Genomic DNA, 21,807 nt, shown 5'->3' with positions numbered 1-21,807 from the left:
TGCCGGACCCCACAGCTGTATAGGTCTAGGGATAAAAATATCCGTGAGCCCAGATCGCCGATGTTTCATCTATTATTGTTTGCCTCTTTCTTATTGTTTTACTCGTCTTCTTGCTTCCCATAATTCACAACGTATGATGATCCTTGCACTCAATGCCCGGTTTCTGGTTCCTCTTTTACGCATTCTCCTATGGTTGTGAATTATGCGCCTCTGTCGTCTCAGTTGTTCATGTTCCACAATTAAATCGCGATATGCATTATACATCGTCTTCGTCTCTTCCAACCATTCCTCAGTTGATGCTGCCGGTTGCACTTCCCGTTTTCGACGAGTTTGGTGATGTCAGGTCGTCGACCGTGATGTCTGGAATCCTACTCGTGTAAATTCTTTGAGTATCATGGAGTTTCTACAGCGTTTCTTAGGCTTCAGCAGTATCCTCGTGGAGTACTATTGCCTGTTTCTGTTCCTGCTCTGCGGTATATCTTCCGTACGTGACACATGATCAATGAAGTTGCACGAGCTCACAATATATATGGTAGTGTCTGGTATATTTCGCGACATGTTGCAAGCACACGAATGTATATACTGATTGCCTCGTAGAGTTGATTAGGCATTTGTGTGCCCGAGGCATGATTTCGTAGATGAGCTTGTGCTTGAACTATTTTCTCGCAATGTAGTACGCGTCCATAATGTCACATCAAGCACCCACTAAAAAGCACCTGTACCTCCTGGGCAAGCTTTCCAGGGTCCATATCGACACCATCCGTCGTGACCCCAGAGTCCGTGCTGACAGTTGTTTCCCCCTCCCCGCCTGCGCTTGCCTGAAGGAGAGGCTTAAGCGACTCCCAAAACTCCGTAAAGTCCATATCAGCGAACGCATTCGGTGAAAAAGGACCTTCGAGATCCAGCCCTGAAGACCCGTCCAGAGTCAGCAACTCACCCATGTCCACTCCACCATCGTCATCTGACGAAAACCAATCCGAGATTGAAGACGGCGGAAGCTCGCTTGCGTCCCCCAGTATTCCATCCGAGTCGCTAAAGAACGCGTCGCTGTCGATGAATTCTTCCATTGGATCATCTGTGGAAGGAAACAACAAAGGACTCGTAGGTGGGAGTGGGGAAGAGGGAGGAAGGGGAGATAGAGGTAATGTTATGTTATCTTCGCTAGTTTCGATGGCGTCTGCCGTGTCCTGCTGCCTGACCGCTGGGACATCTAGCCCTTGAAGTGCATCGTCGAGTTCCCTGCCGAGCAGATCTTCTTCCTCGCGGTCGACGGGCTTCTCGACTAACTTGTTGGCCCATTCAAGGGATGAGCGCGGTCTGAGTCCGAGTCGTAGGGGTGACATTTTCATAGATGGTGTGCGAAGGTGAATAGGAGAGAAGATAGGCTTCTTGCTCGTACGTGAAGGTGTGCGGGGATGGGAGGGAAAGTGAGGCGTCTTTCCAGTGCTACCCCAAAACAATTTGGGAGTTGGGCTGAACAGTGGTGAAGCACCGTCAGGTCCAAGGCTTCGCGGTGTAGCACGCAAAACTGATGTCTTCCGCGGAGGAGTACTGGGTACCGGAGGTGTCTTTGACGCGGGGGAGGAAGGCGAGAGGGGGGGCGATATAGATACGTTGGATGCAAAAACAGGCAAGGAGAGCGAAAGAGCACTCTGCAGACGCGGTATGGTTGCCTCTTTAGCAGGTACTTGTACTGTCGTACTAGAGATGTATCCATCCTCCGAAGACAAGTCGGTCGGTGCTCTGGCGCCTTGTTGCCAACACCCTGGTTTCTGCGATCGCCGTCCAGCGCGTTTCTCCTTCTTCTCCTGCTCCATGAGTGCGATACGTTCTTCAGCCTCCTTCGAGAGCTTTGGCCGGGTAGCGGTACTCGTACGTGCCCACTCTGGCACGATAAAATTCTTGACGGGCTTTACAGCTGCCTGTGCCGAATGCGGTATGACAAAGGAGGACTGAGATTCCGATACAGAGCGGCACATCGGCCTGGAAGGAGATGACTTTGGACGAAAAAGTGAAGAGCTGGTAGCCATTTCAGAGGACACGCTCGAGTCAAAATCTGAGCGAACGGTGCGGTGATGTCCTGGAGGAATTATTGGTTGAGGTACTCCAGAGGAACCCGATGTTCGCCCGGATTCCGGCCGAGCATGTGTGCGCTTCCTTCGCGCTTTATTGTTTTCTTGTTCCGCCATGAAGTCACTAAGCCTGCGCTTGCGGGTCACTGGGGATGAACGTGTGTTCTCTTTTCCGCCTGATGGAATGTGGGCACGACGCTGGCGCAGGGGGGTTGTTTCCGACTCATCTGCAGTGGTTGTGGCCAGATTGCTCGAGTCTTCCCTTTCCACCCGTCGTCGGAACGCAGTCGGATCCACGTGCTCCTTTTCCAATATAACAATATCATCGTCTTGATTGTTCCGCGAGACGGGCTGCAGCGCGTGCGACGGCTGCTGCTGGTTCTGGCTTTGTGCTACCAGCAAATCCCTTAGTGCGTTTAGGAGCGCTGGGCTTGGCTCAGATCCCAACGGTGTCGAATCTACCGTTGAAAGAGCTGCCAGAAGCGCTGTATTATCTCTGCCAGAAGACAGGGCAGACAGTAATGTAAGTAAAGAAGTAGGCGTATGAGCAGGGGCTGCTTCTGGCTCTTGCTGCTGTGGTCGTACAAGCGGCGCGCATATAAATGGTGGTGCTGCTGGCCATACATGAGGTTTTTGTGTCTTCGATTGCTTAGACTTCTTCTTCGTCCCCTCAGGGCGGCCCCGACCGCGTTTGGGAGGTCCGATGTAAACCTCGGGAAAATCGACGGATCTGGTGAGAGGTTTCCCTTGTTCTTGTGACGAGGGTGGGGTTTCAGAGTTAGTGGGTTCGGCAGGTGTAATCAATTTATTTGGACGCGACGTTTGGGGTGGCTGGCTCCAAGATTTTAGAGCGTCAGAGAGGTGGGACTTCTGAATGTGTTTAGTCTGATAACACTATCGGTTAAAATTGGATACAACGAAAGCTATGGATAATCACCTCTCGGAGAGCAAAGACCACCTCGAGGGCATCAAGACCCGTTCCAAGCGTTGTAATTGTACCAGTGACTGTCACGCCATCTGATTCGTCTGCTGTGAGCGCCCATGACATCAGCCCCAGCGCAACGGCCACTCCTCGTGGCTGGGCTGCCCGCGACACTGAAGCAGATGCCGCACTCGATTGGGAAAAGTCCACAGGGGCTGGCATACTTTGCGATTCCAATGGATCCAGCACGTAGATAGAAAAGTCTCTGGAATCATCCATGAGAAGCTCTGGGCTGCCAAGCGGTGGGTCCATGGAATGAAAGTCGTACGAGAATACATACCTTGAGTTGCAGATAGCATTTAAGCATGCTTTAAGCGGTGTCAAACCGTACTGCGCATTCGCGGCAGATGGAGACGGGCAAAGAGTAACCTGCACAGCAGATGGGGACCGGGCAAGAATATACTGAGGAGAGCTGTTGACTGTGTAAAGCACTCGTACTGATACAGGTCAATCATGGGGAGCACCAGACTAGGCGCAATGAATACATACGGGGTAGTTGGCGCATTGACATCGTCCACGTTGGCAGCAAAGACTTACAGAAAGTTGTAGACAACGTCAAGAGTCAAAAGCTTGTAGAAGAGACAGATTTGGCAGTCAACAGTCAGGCGCGCTTCGCGTCGCGTAACACCGTGACTGTGACATCACCCGTGACCCGACGCGTCTGCAGAAATCATTAGTGTCCGGCACTCCACAGAAACTTTTGAGCCGGTGGACACCTACACAATGTTCTTCTGGAGGTATTTCAACCGGGTACCTCGACTCAGAATCAACAGCAAAATTAAATTTGACAGGACAGGTCCATCGGAACATCCTTTATTTCCTTTAATTTCACATAATGGTTATATACTTGGTCACGGAGCACTTCCATATCTATTGATTTCAAGTTAATTCTATATACATAGAAATTATCCTGTTGGATGAGCACCGTGCCTTCTTTCTTCAGCGCGATCACTTGATTTTGATGTGTGGCGTGCAGGTACAGTACGGATCCATGATGTCTATCAACACCCCCTGAGCACAAGCTCAGGGACTTAATCTGCTAACCGCCCCAGCCTTGGCAAGTACCTAGCTTGGCCACGATTGACTGCGCCTCAAATGCGTACGGTCGAACGGAATGTCTTTCATATTGCCCCATAGGTCACTACAGGTGTGCCTCTCTTCGATGCGAGCAGAAAGGGCGCAAATGATTACCTTGAAACGTTCTTCACCCAGCACAAGACCATGTGACAAAAAGCCGTGAATTTGCTGCATTAATACAACAGTATCATATAATCGGGTATGGACGAATATACTGTAAGGACGCGTAAGCGAGACACGACCAGGGACAGGTAAATACACACCTAAGCACACGAAAGAAGAGATAATTTGGGTTGATGATACAATGGAGCGCGAAATGGAGGAAGGGGCAGTATATGCATGCCAGTACTAATAGAGTGAGAACGCGCTCGAATGGATGAGAAATTTGTGAATCAAAATGGACAAAAAAAGTAAGAAATTTTGCACAGAAATTTACCAGGGAAAACAGAACGCCCATAAGGACTCGACGACTGTTTGGTTGGCACACAGAAAATAACGCTAGCCTAAACACGAAGCCCGATACCACCAGCCCCACTTCCTACTACACCCACCCCGCGAAGGACATCGGCAATAATATGCCGGGGGCGAGCTAATGAAAATGAGGCGTGACGTCTTTTATGCAGGGAAGTCGAGAGGTTTGGCGAGGTGGATGGTGAGGAGTGAACAAGCGAACGTGTGGAATTATGTGATCCAGAACCCATTGGCGTGTGGAAAGAAGTGGACACGGGAGTACAGGCAGAGGAGGGAACAGTGAGTGGTGGTTGCTTTCTATCTACACCCGCACCGAGCTCCTCTGTCCAAGTAGACGAGGGTATTGAAATGGAGGGAACACATGTGGTCTGCGGCGACGGGGAGCGACTGAAAGGGCGTGCGGAGATCGAAGTAGCCGTGGCAAGGACATGAGGCGATGGTGCACGTGGTAAATTTTCATCGGACTCGGCTGTCTTTGCAAGCGAAAGAGATGAAGACGACCTTGAAACAGGTGGTGCAAGGAAGTGATCTTTGTTCATCTTTGTGCCTAAGCTGACCGACGATGAATTCGACGGCACTGGACTCCCACTCGGCCTGCCAAGCCCAATGCATGATGCAGAAGCAGATGGGCTCGGTGCTGGAGATGTCCCAGGCGACCGACGAGGCGACGGGAGAGGGAAGAGTTGGTCTTCATCATCCTCGGCATCATCTTCCTCTGGTATCCGAGGAGTAGATGGCACAGTGAAATTCGGTATGCGCAGCGGCGATAACGAGCACTCCGTATTAACCATGGCATTCTCTCCCTCCTCGTTTAACCACGTTGGCGCCGTCGCCACCAATTCGCTTGACCGCCGACGCTTATCAATCTCATCCACGCTGATCGAAGCACTGCGACCGAGCCCAAAGGATGCAGCAGCGACGCTCCCTTCGACTGTGATAGTCCGCGGTCCCTCATCTGCGCTAAGCGAGCGCCGTCTGCGTGCAGACCGAGAGAAGTGTTCCGTCCAAGTATCTCCCTGCGACAAAGATGCCTCCATCACGGCTTCACACCCCGCGCAGCATGGTCGCAGCGGAATGGTGATGAGATCTGAGCGAGAAGGCGACAATGACGCTGTGCGTGTTGGGCGTCGTGGACTCTGGGGAGACCCGGGGGCAGAAATACCAGATGGGGAACGTTGAACCAGACAAGGGGAGAGCGGCTTAGGGCCTGGATTACGAGTACGGGTAGGAGATTGCGCTTTACTGGAGAAACTGTCCCACATCTCGGTGTTCAGTCGTGAATTAGTTCACTAGCAACCAGTAGACTTACCTAGGAATCGGAACTCGCAGAACGACATGACTATCTTCTGGCACGAAGGCATCTGTTTCCGGAGACGACGACGGCCCGCCTGAGTTCGACGAACGCCTCTTCCATAACGGCAAAGAATAAGACTTGGTTACCATCCTTGGTAGACGGTGACGGTGAGGATGCTTAGGGATGAGGACGCATTGGTCGTTGAAGCGCACGCTCAGCTGGCAATGTTCGTCATTGGCTTGTGAGCAAATATCCAAGGGAGAACGCCTGCTCGTCGACATGGTCATGGTGGTCAAAAAGAAATGGTACGAAAAGATGCGACGATTATGTATTTAGACCGTAGACCCGTGAATGGTCTCCATCACGGCTCATAAAAGGGTCAGACGACTTTTGTGCCTCGCCGGTTATTTATTTGCCTAAAACGGATTGTTGGATTTCTCTACTTGGACTGTTGCCACCGCTGGCAGCGGGTAAGTACAAGTTACAACGTTAACCTTGGTCCTGAACACCACGGGTTTGCCAGGGCTTGCCTCAGGTTCATTATTTTGTCCATCACGGCGGCGTTGCCAAGCGCTCGAACAGGCTTGAACGCAGGCAATTTACTTCTATTTACTGCGAACCTGAATCCAGCAATCCGCATCATGATTGCAAACACTAGTACTCAGGGACCCTGCCTAGGTCTTGAGTGCGCCAGCTGTCACAAGATCATGCGAGGACCTGCGAGGACACGCCGCGTGTATAAGTAGGCCCAATGAAGCCCGAAGCAGAGAATCGTGCGAGACAGACCCACATGCAGAGTTTTATCTTAAATCAGTGCCTCACTTGTTATTAGCCTATCGGTATCTTGTTCTCAGAACAGTTCAGCGCCCAGCTAGTATATCCCTTATCGAACATCGATCAATAGAACTAGTTACAGACTAACCTATAGTCCCTACGTTCTATCCCACTCCCTCAAAGTAGCCCGTCCTTCCTGCCCAATCACATCCAATGCTTTATCAATATCCCTTTCCACAGTCTTCTCAGCGCCAATTGCCATCCTCACACAAAACACGCCATTCAAGTCCGTCTGGGTAATTGCAATATCGCTCCGCGCTGCAAGCCGTGCATAAAATGCCCGGTTCAGAGCGTTTAACTCGAGAGTCGTGAGGTGAGGGCGAGACTTTGGCGCAAGCCTGAAGACTGTCAGTGCCAGGAACGGTTTCGCGACGAAGCAGAATTGATCAGATTCCCGTATGTGCTCTGCGAATCGAGCGTTAAGTTTGGTGCACTGGTGAGGTAAGACCAAATGTCAGTCGCTGGAATCCACCATCAATACTTGACATACGTCGGTTATATACTTTTGGAACCCACTGACCCCACGGGAACGGAGAACAAACCAAAACTTAAGCGATCGGAACCGTCTGCCGAGGCCAAGATGCCAGTTGCGGTAATCGATGACAGTGCCTAGCCAAAGCCGACATTCATTTCGTCAATAACATAAACAAACATCAGGAGTAGATACACACCAGCATCCCCCTGTTTCGATCGCAAAAACTCGGGCGTGACGTCTAGTGCATCAGTCAAGTGTTTTCGGTGTCGCACCCACAAACAGGAGGCATCGAAATTGATTAGACCCCACTGCAGTATATCAATACTTCAAGCTTTAGGTTGATATTATGCGATAGGAGCAAACCTTATGGAAATTGGTACAGAATGAGTCTGCATAAGTATTGATGGCAGGAAGTTGGCATGCCTCGCGGTATTCGGGACACACAAGTGCGACGCCTGCCCATGCGGCATCGACGTGTAGCCACAGGGAAGGGTAATGTGTTGCTGCGTGTGGGGATGAGCTCTCATCGAAAATTGCAAGTATGTGATCAGTGTACGCACCAACATCAGCAATCTCACCGAGCCGATCAACAGCACCGGATGACGTTGTCCCGATCGTAGCGACTTACAAAAACGAACAACGTGAATTCCAACGACATGCAATCCATTGGTAAAACATACCGAGGATGAAAGGGTGGAGCCCAGCATCCACATCCTCTTTCAGTGCCACTTCTAGCGTCTCTCCACGCAGTGCAAAGTCATCCTCTGCTGTCACTTCCAGTGCACGCACTTTCAAACCTAGGACAAGTCCGGCTTTCTTCCCTAGTGAGTGCGTTTGGGTGGTAGTGTAGAGCACGAGTGTCTCCAGAGCCACGTGAGGATGCTCACGGATATATCGCGAACGGGCAGCGACAGTTGCAATCAACGCAGAGTCAGACGCTGATGTCTTGTGTACGGCACAGGGATCAGCAAGATTTGGTGACGGGAGGAGGGAATGAGAAACACACCTGAATGACGCCGCCGCCGATCTCAGTGGTGTTGTAGAACGACTTGTGAAGTCCAAGGATTTGGGCGGTCCAGTCCATGACCACAGCCTCTAGTTCTGTGCATGCGGGACTCGCAGACCACTACAACAGTCACAAAGATTGCGGCAGACGTACGGTGGAGAAACGCACATTGAACCCCGGGGTAGACGCGCTAGATGCGTATAGTTCTCCAAGTATGCCTTCGAATGTACATGCCGTAGGAAAATAGGCAAAAAACGAAGGATGCTGCCAGTGTGTCAGGCCTATCAATCCAAATGAGATCGGTGAACTCGTGCAAAATCAGAGTCAATTACCAGGAATGATGTACTTTTGATAGTCATCTGCAATGAGTTGAAAGTCCTCTCCCTCCATAGGGGCAGATGCTGGAATGGGAATGGTCAGACGGAGAGCACGAGCTAGAATGGAAAGTAGACACCTGGGAGTGCCTTTCTGAGATACCCTGGCTCAACTTGGGACGAGACAGGCTTATCCCTCAACGAGGTATAGTAGTCGCATATTCTGTCTATGGCTTGATAACCAGCCCTGCGGAATCTGTGGTATGTCAGATAGTATGCGCAAATACCATGGGGTTAGAAAAATCGATGCAAAAGACATACTGCTCGATATCCATGGTGTGACGGCGTCAAGATAGTGCTGAGGTAGGGTTAGGTGTGAGTCGTTCACGTTATCTTACGAGTCGCACGATTGTCATACTAGACGGAAAACTTGAGAAGATTCGCAATCGCAGCTTCTGAGTGTCCAAGTTGAACTCGTGGCACGAATTGATAACCGTGAACTGAACATTTGAATGCATGTGGGATCTCCAACCGTCCAGCTCAGACCATTGACGGCCACTGCCAGTTTCATGGAGAGGGAGGTGAGACTTTCGTGAGAGTTCGAGTTTCGCACCCTGGCAGAAGAAACGGGCGAAGGTTGCACAGGCAAGATATTTGTAGATGAACAACAAGGATTCCCAAAAATGCTGCTGTCATAATTGCCCGCGTCTTGACCTCCCTCTAGACTCAGTGTAGGCAGACCAAAAAGAAAAAGTCAATTGCGATTTGCAACTGGCATTCAACGTGCACGACTCCTGCGAATACATTCTTTGTAAGAGCTGCCTTTAAAATTTCAGGTCGACAATTACCCAACTTGAGATTGCCGTCGGCCCGTCGCCCACCTCAGACTCGGTGGAGTGAGTCGATCGCCGCGCAATCGGACCATGGTACGAATCCTCAAGTTTATTCACAAGCAAGAACACCTCAATTTTACTGGACTTACGTGTTGATGAGTAGCCCGGACTACGCAAAACAGTATCTCCAGCTGATGCGGTGGCAGGGGAGCTTCACGAGCCCGACCGGGAATCGATTGCGACTAGGATGATTGTTTGATCTATGAGCCAGCATAGCCTGAGGCCAACATTGGTTGCCAATTGGTAAGTACTACTACTCACTCGGATCCAACGAACTCGTAATTCCACATCGTTGGCTGGATTGCGGGTCCGCATTGCGAGCCAAATGAAGTTCATTTCTGCCCACACCAATTCCATTCCATTCATCTCGCGGTAACACTTGCAAGTACTATGCGGCACTCATTGTACCGGTGGTACTACTGAACATATTCGAGCACGTGAATCACACGGAATATAGAAATTCGTGGTCTCGAAAATCCTTTGTAGCGCTTGCTAGTACATGCAAAGCCTTCCACGAGCCTGTAATGAAATTACTTTGGTTGACATAGATGGAATAGAACCGCTGTGAGGCTGTGTTATGAGACTGCATCCAATGATATATAGCGGCGATGAAAAGGTGAGTGTGGACTATTCGCGTAACGTCCTATATATTCAGTTCTTTCATAATATAGCATATCCCTACACGCAAATCCTCAACGTAGCTCCTCTGTCTTGAAGGGCAGCACTTCTGTTCTCAAGCTAACGATCCCTTATCTGGGCACAAGACCCGTGCGCCATGCCGCCTGTGTGCGTTCAATATCCATCAACCGCGATAGCCATTTTCACGTTACCTCAGTTCCCCCCATCAAGACATGCATCTTCCTGAGACTGCTGTCGTTATCAATGACTCAAACTCTGCATCTGACCGATACTTGCATCCCTTCCTGTCCCCCATGCTACATCGTCGTGTCTTATCAGAGATTTAGCTGGATCGGAAGAGTCTTGTGACTCGTTGTGCCGCATTGAAGGATTTATTCTTCATATATTGTAGTTCATCGCGTGAACTGACCCCACTGTCTGACAATGCCAGTGCCCGTTTGTGCAAGTGGCTTGAAATTTTGCGTCGTCCACCGCTCGACTGAGCAGCGTGGAGGGACCTCTCTATACCCCCTACCCTTCTCACTGTGGATTCATGACAAAGTCTTTCACCTGTTGGGCAGCGAAAATTTCAATCTCGCACCGTCCCTCAAGGTCACGACTCTTTCTTTCTCGGCAGACGGCGCGGCATACATTATCGCAGTCATGCACAACTTTGAATTGGCCTCGCTGAAGGGGGCCAAGATCGATGTGGATACTTTGTGCAGGGCAGAGGCTGACCTGCTTTTACGTCCACTGTCACAGTGCAAAGCATGTCAGACCCTTGAATATGTCGACGTCTTCGCCAGTTAATCGCCCAAGCAACTCGTTTACACCGATCGGACAGTTCTTTTGTTTCAGGCAACCGCGAGTCCTGCAACTCCATTTTTCACATTGCTGCAACCATCTTGACAACGACCTTTTCAAAGCCATGTCCAGTCTGTCGCACATCCGTTCGTTGAAATTAATAGACCTCCATTTTCATTCATCCGACGTCACATTCCATGGACTATTCGCAGCGCTCCGTCTATGTCTCCATTTGCAAACACTGCGAATTCGATATTTTTTGATGCTGCACACATCGATGTCGATCCCACAACCGAGTCAGTTCAACACCCCCCTACAAGCATTTGATCTGGACTCCCCTGAGGCAGTGGAGGCTGAAGCTGTCGCTCGCATCATCTTCTCCACGCCCCCTCGCGTCCACCAAATTAATCAAGTGTACGCTAGGAGACGCTATCGGAAGGACTGGGAAGAGGTCAATAGGCATCTCAAACATTTTAATCTTCTTCCGTTCTCGGTCCGCGCGAAAAGTTGGATATAAGTGGGTCAAAAGCGAACTCGTAATTTCCTGATGTACACTTTTCCTGATGGTCGACTCGGATCTCTCGGACTCCAACAGAGGTCAATAGACATCTCGGACCTTTTAATCTACTTCCGTTCAACCTCGGTCATTAAATCATAAGAGCATTTTCGCAGTCCTAAGACTTTGTGAAACACGGGCACGTCGCTGTACGTGCTTATGCCTCGAGCAGTGACCGTGAGGATGGCTGTCTGAAGACATACTAGCCCGTAATGTAAATAGGCGAAACAATAATGCATAGTGGGTGGTAGGCATTGCTTGTTTACGAGATCCACGCTTGATCTGCGCACCAATTCACCGACGGCCGTCTAGTACCCACTCATCTCCCTAAGAGAGCCAGACCAAAACAATCCTATTCATCGATAACGTACACACACGACGGAAGCAGACATGATAAGACGCAGTACATATATGCGGTAACACTTTCGATAGCTCAGCCTTGAACGCCTCTGCAAGGCGGTGCCTAGTTGACAGGGGTGAGTACCCACTGCTGGTAGGCATCCGCTGAGTTGAAATTCGCCAGTTTCACCTTGTGAACGCTATGAGCAAAAGGCTCTGAAAAAAAAACCATCAACTTACTAAGTTGTCATCGTCCGGAAGGGATAGCACCAGGTCTGGGTTCCCGAGAGTGAAACTAATCCTGTACACGCGAGTCGTTAAACTAGCAAAAATATGTCGCTGAGGCGTCGGATTCTCACCTATAAGTCTCATTCACGCCTTGAACAAGTTCGACGAGAAACGCGGACCTGTCATAAACGACTGGTTCATTCACACCCTGTCCACGTTCGCGTCAACCGACAAGCAGATGAATGAATGAATGCCGATCCAGCATACCTCCTTGACAGTGGTGAAGAATCCATTGCCATTGTAGCCCTTGTTGTAGGTCTGAATGGTGAAAGTGTTGTCGGAGTTCTTTGGCTCGGTTTGTTTCTTGATCATCCACTAGCATACGTGATGTGTGTGAGAACCGATCACAAAGTGAGTGCGAACGCGTATAGATACCATTTGAGCCTCGGTGCCATTTTTGGTGTAGCCTTGGATCGAGTTGCCTTCAACGGTGCTGTCGTCCTTCAGATCGAGCATGAGGTCTTTGCCGATATTTCTGACAGTATACACTCCATTTTTGGTGAAAGACATTGTATAAGATGTAGGTCGCTAGTAAGATGATTCGACTTGAATGAGACGAGTAATCGACAAAAGAAAGCTCATAGAACGGTAGGCTTTTATACTGAGCATCTTGGGTTGTTTTGGCTCAACATTGAGCTGAAGCGAGGACGTTGGGTAGAGTCTGCCAGGGGTCTTTTCATGGTGAATGCCGTCAGCGCCCGGTGTCCGGATTCTATTTGCTCAAGATTCGAAGTTGTTTGAAGGAACCGAGCAGATTCCAAATGATAACAGGGGACCAGAAACCGAGTAAGCGGTTGCCCGAGGCGTAACTCGACTGACTTCATTCAGTTTGGGCTCACTCGAAGGTGGCAAGCCACTTGATGAAACATGGAAGTGCCGGGTAGTCGCTGCCGAGAAATTCGCAAAAAAATCTGACAAGGAATGATTAGTAACTCCTCCGGCAGTGCCAGAGCGACTTGTGGCTTGATCTGCGGGATGCGGCCTCAAGCCCACCGCATCCACAATAGCTGCTCCTACCGTTGACAAGTTTGCTCCTCGATTTCAGGTTCGAATATATTGCCAGAGTCAACTAACGGCAGAAGAGCGTGTTGGAGCATGATTATCAGACAAATGAGTGTGCCGCGGGTCGCGCTGGGTTCAAGACAGGTTGTTGGGGCATGCAAGGACAACCTAACCATGGGACCAAAGTTACCCCTCGACCGAAAAGCTGACAGTAGTGCTGTACTTCCCGTTGATACGAGAAATCAATTGAACTCTCGAAAAGTCCTGACAATGTGCTGCGATCGGCAAAAAGTCCCCGCAAACAAGATTTAGAACAACGTTTCGTAAACTTCTTTTGCAATCCATATGGAAGCCCTGCATGTAGTCCTGACAATGTGCTGCGATCGATACGGAAGTCCCATGTAGATGCCGAGAGGTTATCGACAAAGCTTCCAAGCAAGCGAGAGTGAGGAATGTTTGTAAAGCCATTTGCAATTCACTGCCATAGGAGTCCCTAGGCTAAAAATTGGCGCGACGCGAACTACACCTGCAAATTCAATCTTCCATCATCAAAGCCATTCACAATGCTTTTCTTGATGCACTGGCCTTTGTATAGTAACCATCAGAGAATTCTTGAGTGTACCCAGGGTGCTTTACGTTGATTGCGGTGGTTTTCCGACGTTATACTACATGGCTTTATATGACTTTATATTCCAATATAAAGAAAATCTTTCCTATATATGATCATGTATCGGGATATATGACAATATCTTCGGTTCACGAGTCCTTTAATGGCCACATTAAGGTGGAGCGAAGGGAAAGATTAAATGTATTGGAGGGGATGATATTTGTTGAAGGTAGCGAAGGCAAGATATCTAGAATTGCAGTGAATGTGAATTCTTAGGAGAAGAAAAGAATAAACAAATCTTTGCGGGCTTAATTGATAAGCATAGAGGATTTGGTTATTTGTGTGGGAAGAGTTGGCGTTGCTTGACCGAGACGTGTTTTTACTCGGTGTCTCATTGGTACATGGGAGCATATTGGCTCGGCCGAGGAATGAGGCCGACATGCTCCCCATGGTCCTGTAACCCATAACTTGAATCATGGTGGATGATACTAATACCGCCTACCCGCGGTGTACCCAGCCATTGGCTCAGCACCTGACGATAAGATCTCGTACCTGCAAGCCGCTCGGCTGGATCGGAGTCTTATTTATATTCAAACCACATCGACAATCTAGAACTACACTGGCTGTTACTTGATACAACTTGCAGTCTGACGATTTTAATGTAACTTGTCCTTTATCTCCAGAACCCAGACTGATATACGGACCTGCTCTTTGTCAGTAGATACATCATGGCAACTTACTGTTTGATGATCCCGTAGACCCATGATACGTCCTCTTCTCCACAGTATATAGCTTCATTTTTATTCCCTCGCACGTATTTGACTACTAACATGTTTCCAGCGACATTCGACATGGTTCCTTTAATCTCACGGCTCAAGACATTTGGTGGTGCGTATACTGATAGATATTCCCGAAAGAATGCGTACCCCAAGTGCTGGGGCACCCCTAGGCTTGTTCGTAATGAGATTGTACATTTTACGAAACTACCTTGTAGATGAGACGGAGAAACCAGATCCAAACTACCTAGCGCCTCCATTGCAAAAGAAGTTTACAAAACTAGGCACCGTCACCGGCATTGACCAACCCATCATGATTACATAATGTTGGAAGTAACTCCCGGTAGCGCCACAGCACCGCCTTCTCCATGCCACCTATTCCGACTCCCGCGTTAATGGAGGAGGGGCTCGGTGATGCCGTGACCTTACTCCGGAATTGTTTGGCTCCTACAGCAAGGTACGAGCATTACCTCAGTTACGGCAGAGATGAAGACTTCGTTCACTGCTCAGCAATGACCTTGGACATTACATAATTCCACTGATATTTTCGCTCTCTTTCTTGTAAATGAGGTACAAAGTATTATAGCTAGTAATGATAAGTATACACTCCCTTTGATACATTGGTAGCACATTTAGTAGTCCAATATGTTCTATTGAGTGTATTCTGGTTATTAATGATATACGCTAGCGCACTACACAGGGAGGAGCAGGGTGAGACTTAGGCTGGCCAGAAAATGTTGATATTGTGGAACTACCAAATTAGGACAGATTCTGGGAGTAGTGCTCAAGCATTATAACTACCACTTTCGGGCAACTTTCGGGCGATAAAAAACATAACCTTCGCCACCGTCGTGAAAACTGGGTACCGGCGGTGTGACGTAAGAACGTAATGAAAAGGCCTCCGAGCGGAAGCCTTATGTAATTGGTGAGTAGCATTGGAAATTACCTGGCAACACCATCCCAAATATCCTTCGACAGGTATACTAGTACTTCAATAAACGATAATTGGCTGAGACCTAGGCAAGTTGCAGGCAGCACCACCCACTCCCTCTCTGACAGCTGTAGACTTCGTTCTCGAACAATGCCGTCAAGCTTAACTGGCTAACCGCGTTATTCGTCTCAACCCCCGATCATTACTCAACTTCTCGGTATCTACATGGGGCTTCCATATGGATTGCAAAGTTTACAAAACATTGTTCTGAATTTCGTTTGCGGGGAATTTTTGCCGATCGCAGCACATTTGTCTGATAATCATGCTCCAACACGCTCTTCTGCCGTTAGTTGACTCTGGCAATATATTCGAACTGAAATCGAGGAGCAAACTTGTCAACGGTAGGAGCAGCTATTGTGGATGCGGTGGGCTTGAGGCCGCATCCCGCAGATCAAGCCACAAGTCGCTCTGGCACTGCCGGAGGAGTTACTAATCATTCCTTGTCAGATTTTTTTGCGAATTTCTCGGCAGCGACTACCCGGCACTTCCATGTTTCATCAAGTGGCTTGCCACCTTCGAGTGAGCCCAAACTGAATGAAGTCAGTCGAGTTACGCCTCGGGCAACCGCTTACTCGGTTTCTGGTCCCCTGTTATCATTTGGAATCTGCTCGGTTCCTTCAAACAACTTCGAATCTTGAGCAAATAGAATCCGGACACCGGGCGCTGACGGCATTCACCATGAAAAGACCCCTGGCAGACTCTACCCAACGTCCTCGCTTCAGCTCAATGTTGAGCCAAAACAACCCAAGATGCTCAGTATAAAAGCCTACCGTTCTATGAGCTTTCTTTTGTCGATTACTCGTCTCATTCAAGTCGAATCATCTTACTAGCGACCTACATCTTATACAATGTCTTTCACCAAAAATGGAGTGTATACTGTCAGAAATATCGGCAAAGACCTCATGCTCGATCTGAAGGACGACAGCACCGTTGAAGGCAACTCGATCCAAGGCTACACCAAAAATGGCACCGAGGCTCAAATGGTATCTATACGCGTTCGCACTCACTTTGTGATCGGTTCTCACACACATCACGTATGCTAGTGGATGATCAAGAAACAAACCGAGCCAAAGAACTCCGACAACACTTTCACCATTCAGACCTACAACAAGGGCTACAATGGCAATGGATTCTTCACCACTGTCAAGGAGGTATGCTGGATCGGCATTCATTCATTCATCTGCTTGTCGGTTGACGCGAACGTGGACAGGGTGTGAATGAACCAGTCGTTTATGACAGGTCCGCGTTTCTCGTCGAACTTGTTCAAGGCGTGAATGAGACTTATAGGTGAGAATCCGACGCCTCAGCGACATATTTTTGCTAGTTTAACGACTCGCGTGTACAGGATTAGTTTCACTCTCGGGAACCCAGACCTGGTGCTATCCCTTCCGGACGATGACAACTTAGTAAGTTGATGGTTTTTTTTTCAGAGCCTTTTGCTCATAGCGTTCACAAGGTGAAACTGGCGAATTTCAACTCAGCGGATGCCTACCAGCAGTGGGTACTCACCCCTGTCAACTAGGCACCGCCTTGCAGAGGCGTTCAAGGCTGAGCTATCGAAAGTGTTCCCGCATATATGTACTGCGTCTTATCATGTCTGCTTCCGTCGTGTGTGTGTACGTTATCGATGAATAGGATTGTTTTGGTCTGGCTCTCTTAGGGAGATGAGTGGGTACTAGACGGCCGTCGGTGAATTGGTGCGCAGATCAAGCGTGGATCTCGTAAACAAGCAATGCCTACCATCCACTATGCATTATTGTTTCGCCTATTTACATTACGTGCCACTAGTATGTCTGAAGACAGTCATCCTCACGGTCACTAGTCTGAGCGGTCACGCTTGACTCTGATGCTGTGAATGAGCCATGTTGACATTCTCCTGCTCCATCGATTACAGGTCCTAATCGACGAAATTCGCACAAGCCCAAGAAGTGGGGAACATAAAAGTTCATGACATATACCGCACTTTCCTGCTGTTCAAAAACAATCGGATTGAAAGAAAGAATAGCAAATACGACTTGTCCAAGTGTAGTCAGGAGGGAAATAAAGTGTCGGGAACAGGCATCTATGACTACAGCTACAGCTACTCGCAATAGGTATATCTTCAATGAGACTGAGATGGAACCACATACGCCTTCCTGCCTCTCCGACCTCCAATCCCCTCCCAGTTCCTCACCAAAACCACCGCTTCCTCCTTCATCAACACCAACGCCTGCTCAATATCACCTTCCACAGTTTGCTCGGCACCAATCACCATCCTCACACAAAACACCCCATTCAGGTCCGTCTGGGTGATCGCAATATCGCTTCGTGCTGCAAGACGAGCGTAAAAAGCGCGGTTTAGAGCGTTTAGCTCGGATGCCCCAAGGTGAGGAAGGGACTTGGGCGCCATCCTGAAAACTGTCATCGCAAGGGACGGCTTCGTGACAACAGAAAATAGGTCAGATTCATATATGCACTGTGCGAACCTGGCGTTCAGCCTGATACACTTGTGAGACACCACCGCACGTCAGGATGAGTAGACGTGAATAAATAGATAAACATACATCAGTGATGTACTTTTGGAAGCCATTCACTCCGCGCGTACGAAGGGCAAACCAGAATTTGAGCGATCGGAATCGTCTGCCGAGGCCGAGATGCCAGTTGCGGTAATCGATAGCGGTGGCTATACACATCCATCAATATTGAAGCGACAACTCAACAGGAACAGAAACGCACCAGCATCCCCGTGTTTCGACCGCAAAAATTCAGGCGTAACGTCCAGCGCATCGGACAAATGCCTCCGGTGCCGCACCCACAAACAGGAGCCATCAACATGTATAAGACCCCACTGCGGAGTGTTTATAAGTTCCAGACTGATGCTCACGAGGCAGAAATAAACTAACCTTGTGGAAATTAGTGCAGAAAGAATCTACATAGTTATTGATGGCGGGAAGTTGGTATGCCTCGCGATATTCGGGACACACGAATGCGACGCCTGCCCATGCAGCATCGACGTGCAGCCAAAGGAAAGGGTAATGTTTCGCTGCGCGTATAAATTAGTTTTAAGGAGTTTTGATAACATAATCAGCATACGCACCGACATCAGCAATCTCGTCGAGCCGATCGACAGCACCGGAAGATGTCGTCCCTACCGTACCGACTGCAGAACAAGCAAAATGAATTTCAAGACTGCGGTCCATTGCGAAGAACATACTCAAGATGAAAGGGTGAAACCCGGCTTTCACGTCCTCCTCCAATGCTACCTTAAGCGTGTCTCCACGCAACGCAAAGTCGTCCTGTGCTGTGACTTGCAGTGTGTGCACTTTGAGACCTAAGACAAGCGCAGCTTTCTTCCCAAGCGAGTGGGTTTGAGTGGTGATATAGAGCACGAGATCCTCCATCGCCACGTGAGGGTGTTCACGAATATATCGTGAACGAGCGGCAACCGTTGCGACCAACACAGAGTCAGATGCTGACGTCTAATGCACAGCGATCAATATAAATTAGTGATATAAAGGGATGAGAAACAGACCTGAATGACGCCGCCGCCGACCTCAGAGATATTGTAAAACGCCTTGTCAAGCCCGAGTATCTGTGCGGTCCAGTCCATGACCACGGCCTCAAGCTCTGTGCATGCTGGGCTCGCAGACCACTACAAAAAGTCACAAAAACGGCAGGAGGGTTGCGGTGGAGACGTACGTTGAATCCTGGGTTAGACGTGCTAGACGCGTACAATTCTGCAAGTATACCCTCAAACGTGCTTGACGTAGGGAAGTACGCAAAGAACGAGGGGTGCTGCCAGTGTGTCAGGCCTGTAAATCCAAATGAGATACGTAAATTCATGCAATAATAGGAGTCAAGTACCGGGAATGATGTGCTTTTGATAGTCGTCCGCGATGAGCTGGAAGTCCTCGCCTTCAGTGGGGGCAGAGGCTGCGTTCATAATGATGAGGAGGAAGCGCGAGGTACAATGAAAAATGCGCACATGGGAGCGCCTTTCTGAGGTATCCTGGCTCAACTTGGGATGAGACAGGCCTACCCCTTAAGGAACCATGATAGTCGCATATTCTATCGATTGCTTGATAGCCAGCTTTGCGGAATCTGGGGTACATCAGATATGACTAAGGCCAGGATCTGACACTCGCAGAACGTACTGTTCAACATCCATGACGATAACAAATTGTTGGTTAGATAGGAGTTGGCTTGGAGTGGAAGAAAAATGTACAGGTGATTGTGTGCAGTTCGAGCCCCCTGGTCGGTATGTCTTTATAGTCGGGGCGTCTTGTTGCGCTCGCGCAAATTGAATAACTGGGAACACGTGCCTCCAAAGGCAACAGTTCCGGTAGTTTGGAACACTGAAGCTGTACAAATTGCAATTACCTCCGGGAGTGAATAGATCCTTCGCAGAAGGCTCGCTCACGTATCATTGTATCAAGGGTCAGTTAATTTAGGGAGAGTGTGATCCGGGCTTCACGATCACGAAGAAGACGGGTTGAATCAAGCGCCCCGATAACAGCGGACTAGGATCAGAAACGCCGATCGAGGAATACTTGGCCAATACACATCCTTGACACGAGGGAAATCGGTGTTCTGGCTAAAGGCTGGTCATACCGTACAGTTGAGGGAGTTGTACAAACCTTGAGCTGAAGTTGAGCTAAACATTCACCCGAATCCATCAATTTGCTCCTAGAGACTAAGAGACTATGATGCTGTCATAAGTTGGGTTTCAACTGCTAAAAGTTTTCAGCCATTGTCCGAGTCGTGCTTGACGGCAACCTTGCGAAGAAGCGCGTGAACTGCATGATCGGGGTGCAAGGTGAATTGCGCCTGAACTAAATTCAAGGGTAAGATGTTGGTTTGGTAAAAAGAAAGAAAGAAATGTCCTTCAGGTTACGCTCGGGCTAGACCCTGTTAGTAACAGGATCTACATCACTGAAAACCTCATCGTGTGATATGCCGCTGTTCAAATTACAAGGCTGAATCATAATATTTACTACCGAGATACACGGCCAATCGAAAAAAGCATAGAATCTATGCCTAAAAATAGGGTTATAGCATTTATGTTGGTCCTATCTCCGCACAACAAATTTCGTAGCGCATATTACATATAATTATTCCCGACATATTTGTTAATCATAAGCTGACATAATGGCGATGGTTCCAGATCGTCACAGCGATGCTAGCAGGGTGTAAATCCATCGGCTGGTTTAGGGTGCACGTTATGTACGGAGACCTAGCACCGTAACTACAGTAGACTATGCCATAATGTATATGCCTTTAGTGTATATTTTCAATACTGTATCGAGTTTTCAATGGTCCCACTGTGGGACAGTGAGAAAATAGATCCATAATGTATATTTTATAATGTATTGACCTTGCATGCCTGTTATACATTATCAGATGGCACTTTTGGTGGTGGGGACCATTATCAGTGCCAGCTATTGTCCACATGTCATATGAAAACCCTATGTATGACATCAGGCCAACCAAGAAACCCACAAATCAGATTCACATGATGACTGCTGAGAAGCACAAATCTCATGATGTCCCTCCACTTGATAATTGGCCAAAGCCAAAGAAGCCAAAGACAGTCAAATGGGTTTGACTTGAATGGTGAGGACATAGCCATTGTTGTTGCAGTCAGTTGAGAGATTGTGTTAAGAACCATGCTCAAAGGAGAGAGAGACTGACTCAGAGGGGCTTGGCCTCAGCTCGTATGCTATGCCCCTTACCTGAGCATGTGCCCTTCATTTCAGAGGAAGTCTGATGATGGCCCAATGAAGTCCAGAGGACTTCTGGAGGAGCATAGGAAATGTCCAGAGGAGCATGGGAGAGTTCCAGAGGAATGCAGGAAGTGCTCAGGAGAGTTCCCACTGCAAGGTAATACTTCTACAGGAAACAGGATGGAAGGGTAGGAGGTCTGGAGGACAAGATGTCCAAAGGTATGCAGGACAGGACATGGAGGTATGGAGGATGGGATGTCTGAGGGTTAGGAGGATGGGACATCTGAAGGACAGGACATCTGGAAGGAATAGGGGCTACATCAGATGAAGTCTGATGTAGAAACAAACAGAGGTGGACTACCCTAAGGTGGAGTTGGAGGGACAGGAAGTGGACCAAAGTCCAGAGGGAGGGTAAGTGCCGGAAAGGCAAGACTCCAGCCTAGGGAAGCAATCCCTAGACTTGGGACAGAGACATAAGGGACAAATCTGAAGGTCCAGAATTCTGACCTAGGGAATCCATCCCTAGGCCTTATGTGTTACGAACTAGGATAGTCGCAGCATCAACAGCTTGATAAGAGTGATGGTTGAGGTTGAATCAAGACCTTACAAATGTAAGGGTTGTAAGACAAAGCAAAGAGAGTGTCCCTGCTTTGAATATTGATCTTAGACGACTTAGGATTGGAGGTCCTAAGCGAAAGAGTATTCA

The 21,807-nt window shown here is 48.8% G+C and overlaps 6 protein-coding genes across 6 annotated transcripts; 1 reads left to right on the top strand and 5 right to left on the bottom strand.

The window, feature by feature from the left end:
* Positions 1 to 498: 498 nt before the first annotated feature.
* Positions 499 to 3,657, bottom strand: BJ212DRAFT_122047 (uncharacterized protein). The gene is made up of 4 exons (XM_041329372.1): positions 3,544 to 3,657; positions 3,335 to 3,491; positions 3,010 to 3,286; positions 499 to 2,957 (listed from the first exon to the last, which is right to left on the bottom strand). Exons 1-4 carry the CDS (start codon positions 3,563 to 3,565, stop codon positions 690 to 692), a joined length of 2,724 nt encoding a protein of 907 aa, XP_041194101.1. The 5' UTR covers positions 3,566 to 3,657; the 3' UTR covers positions 499 to 689.
* Positions 3,658 to 4,274: 617 nt separating this feature from the next.
* On the bottom strand, positions 4,275 to 6,266 carry BJ212DRAFT_1348469 (uncharacterized protein). Its single transcript, XM_041335417.1, has 3 exons — positions 5,912 to 6,266; positions 4,395 to 5,853; positions 4,275 to 4,345 (listed from the first exon to the last, which is right to left on the bottom strand). Exons 1-2 carry the CDS (start codon positions 6,181 to 6,183, stop codon positions 4,635 to 4,637), a joined length of 1,491 nt encoding a protein of 496 aa, XP_041194100.1. The 5' UTR covers positions 6,184 to 6,266; the 3' UTR covers positions 4,275 to 4,345; positions 4,395 to 4,634.
* A 561-nt stretch (positions 6,267 to 6,827) lies between these two features.
* Positions 6,828 to 8,860, bottom strand: BJ212DRAFT_1479864 (pyridoxal phosphate-dependent transferase; the record flags this gene model as incomplete). The annotated part of the gene is made up of 11 exons (XM_041339960.1): positions 6,828 to 7,163; positions 7,221 to 7,339; positions 7,402 to 7,513; positions 7,569 to 7,708; positions 7,766 to 7,828; positions 7,886 to 8,150; positions 8,212 to 8,331; positions 8,380 to 8,492; positions 8,544 to 8,612; positions 8,666 to 8,781; positions 8,847 to 8,860. The coding sequence occupies 11 exons, from the start codon at positions 8,858 to 8,860 to the stop codon at positions 6,828 to 6,830; spliced, it is 1,467 nt and encodes a 488-aa protein (XP_041194099.1).
* Positions 8,861 to 11,989: 3,129 nt separating this feature from the next.
* On the bottom strand, positions 11,990 to 12,740 carry BJ212DRAFT_121754 (uncharacterized protein). Its single transcript, XM_041329326.1, has 3 exons — positions 12,399 to 12,740; positions 12,231 to 12,338; positions 11,990 to 12,171 (listed from the first exon to the last, which is right to left on the bottom strand). The coding sequence occupies exons 1-3, from the start codon at positions 12,531 to 12,533 to the stop codon at positions 12,091 to 12,093; spliced, it is 324 nt and encodes a 107-aa protein (XP_041194098.1). The 5' UTR covers positions 12,534 to 12,740; the 3' UTR covers positions 11,990 to 12,090.
* Positions 12,741 to 15,880: 3,140 nt separating this feature from the next.
* BJ212DRAFT_121727 (uncharacterized protein) lies at positions 15,881 to 16,937 on the top strand. The gene is made up of 5 exons (XM_041329322.1): positions 15,881 to 16,382; positions 16,443 to 16,550; positions 16,610 to 16,686; positions 16,745 to 16,805; positions 16,856 to 16,937. The coding sequence occupies exons 1-5, from the start codon at positions 16,248 to 16,250 to the stop codon at positions 16,919 to 16,921; spliced, it is 447 nt and encodes a 148-aa protein (XP_041194097.1). The 5' UTR covers positions 15,881 to 16,247; the 3' UTR covers positions 16,922 to 16,937.
* A 563-nt stretch (positions 16,938 to 17,500) lies between these two features.
* BJ212DRAFT_1269881 (pyridoxal phosphate-dependent transferase) lies at positions 17,501 to 19,490 on the bottom strand (the record flags this gene model as incomplete). The annotated part of the gene is made up of 10 exons (XM_041330834.1): positions 17,501 to 17,884; positions 17,943 to 18,061; positions 18,115 to 18,226; positions 18,282 to 18,421; positions 18,476 to 18,538; positions 18,593 to 18,857; positions 18,911 to 19,030; positions 19,078 to 19,190; positions 19,243 to 19,311; positions 19,364 to 19,490. The coding sequence occupies 10 exons, from the start codon at positions 19,488 to 19,490 to the stop codon at positions 17,501 to 17,503; spliced, it is 1,512 nt and encodes a 503-aa protein (XP_041194096.1).
* Between the last annotated feature and the right edge of the window lie 2,317 nt (positions 19,491 to 21,807).

Source organism: Suillus subaureus (genome assembly GCF_016647635.1).
Source record: "Suillus subaureus strain MN1 chromosome Unknown BJ212scaffold_12, whole genome shotgun sequence".
Lineage (NCBI taxonomy): Eukaryota > Fungi > Basidiomycota > Agaricomycetes > Boletales > Suillaceae > Suillus > Suillus subaureus.
This window is presented reverse-complemented; position numbering and strand designations above follow the sequence as displayed.

Excerpts from the sequence above, each read along its gene's own strand:
- BJ212DRAFT_122047 (XM_041329372.1), bottom strand. The coding sequence starts at position 3,565 with ATGTCAATGCGCCAACTACCCC. Across the intron at positions 3,492-3,543 it reads GTCAATGCGCCAACTACCCC|TACGAGTGCTTTACACAGTC; the intron begins GTATGTATTCAT and ends GACCTGTATCAG. Across the intron at positions 2,958-3,009 it reads TGGTCTTTGCTCTCCGAGAG|ACTAAACACATTCAGAAGTC; the intron begins GTGATTATCCAT and ends TAGTGTTATCAG.
- BJ212DRAFT_1348469 (XM_041335417.1), bottom strand. The coding sequence starts at position 6,183 with ATGACCATGTCGACGAGCAGGCGTTCTCCCTTGGATATTTGCTCACAA. Across the intron at positions 5,854-5,911 it reads CTGCGAGTTCCGATTCCTAG|TTTCTCCAGTAAAGCGCAAT; the intron begins GTAAGTCTACTG and ends GATGTGGGACAG.
- BJ212DRAFT_121754 (XM_041329326.1), bottom strand. The coding sequence starts at position 12,533 with ATGTCTTTCACCAAAAATGGAGTGTATACTGTCAGAAATATCGGCAAA. Across the intron at positions 12,339-12,398 it reads ATGGCACCGAGGCTCAAATG|TGGATGATCAAGAAACAAAC; the intron begins GTATCTATACGC and ends CACGTATGCTAG. Across the intron at positions 12,172-12,230 it reads TCTTCACCACTGTCAAGGAG|GGTGTGAATGAACCAGTCGT; the intron begins GTATGCTGGATC and ends GAACGTGGACAG.
- BJ212DRAFT_121727 (XM_041329322.1), top strand. The coding sequence starts at position 16,248 with ATGTCTTTCACCAAAAATGGAGTGTATACTGTCAGAAATATCGGCAAA. Across the intron at positions 16,687-16,744 it reads GGCGTGAATGAGACTTATAG|GATTAGTTTCACTCTCGGGA; the intron begins GTGAGAATCCGA and ends TCGCGTGTACAG. Across the intron at positions 16,806-16,855 it reads TTCCGGACGATGACAACTTA|GTGAAACTGGCGAATTTCAA; the intron begins GTAAGTTGATGG and ends AGCGTTCACAAG.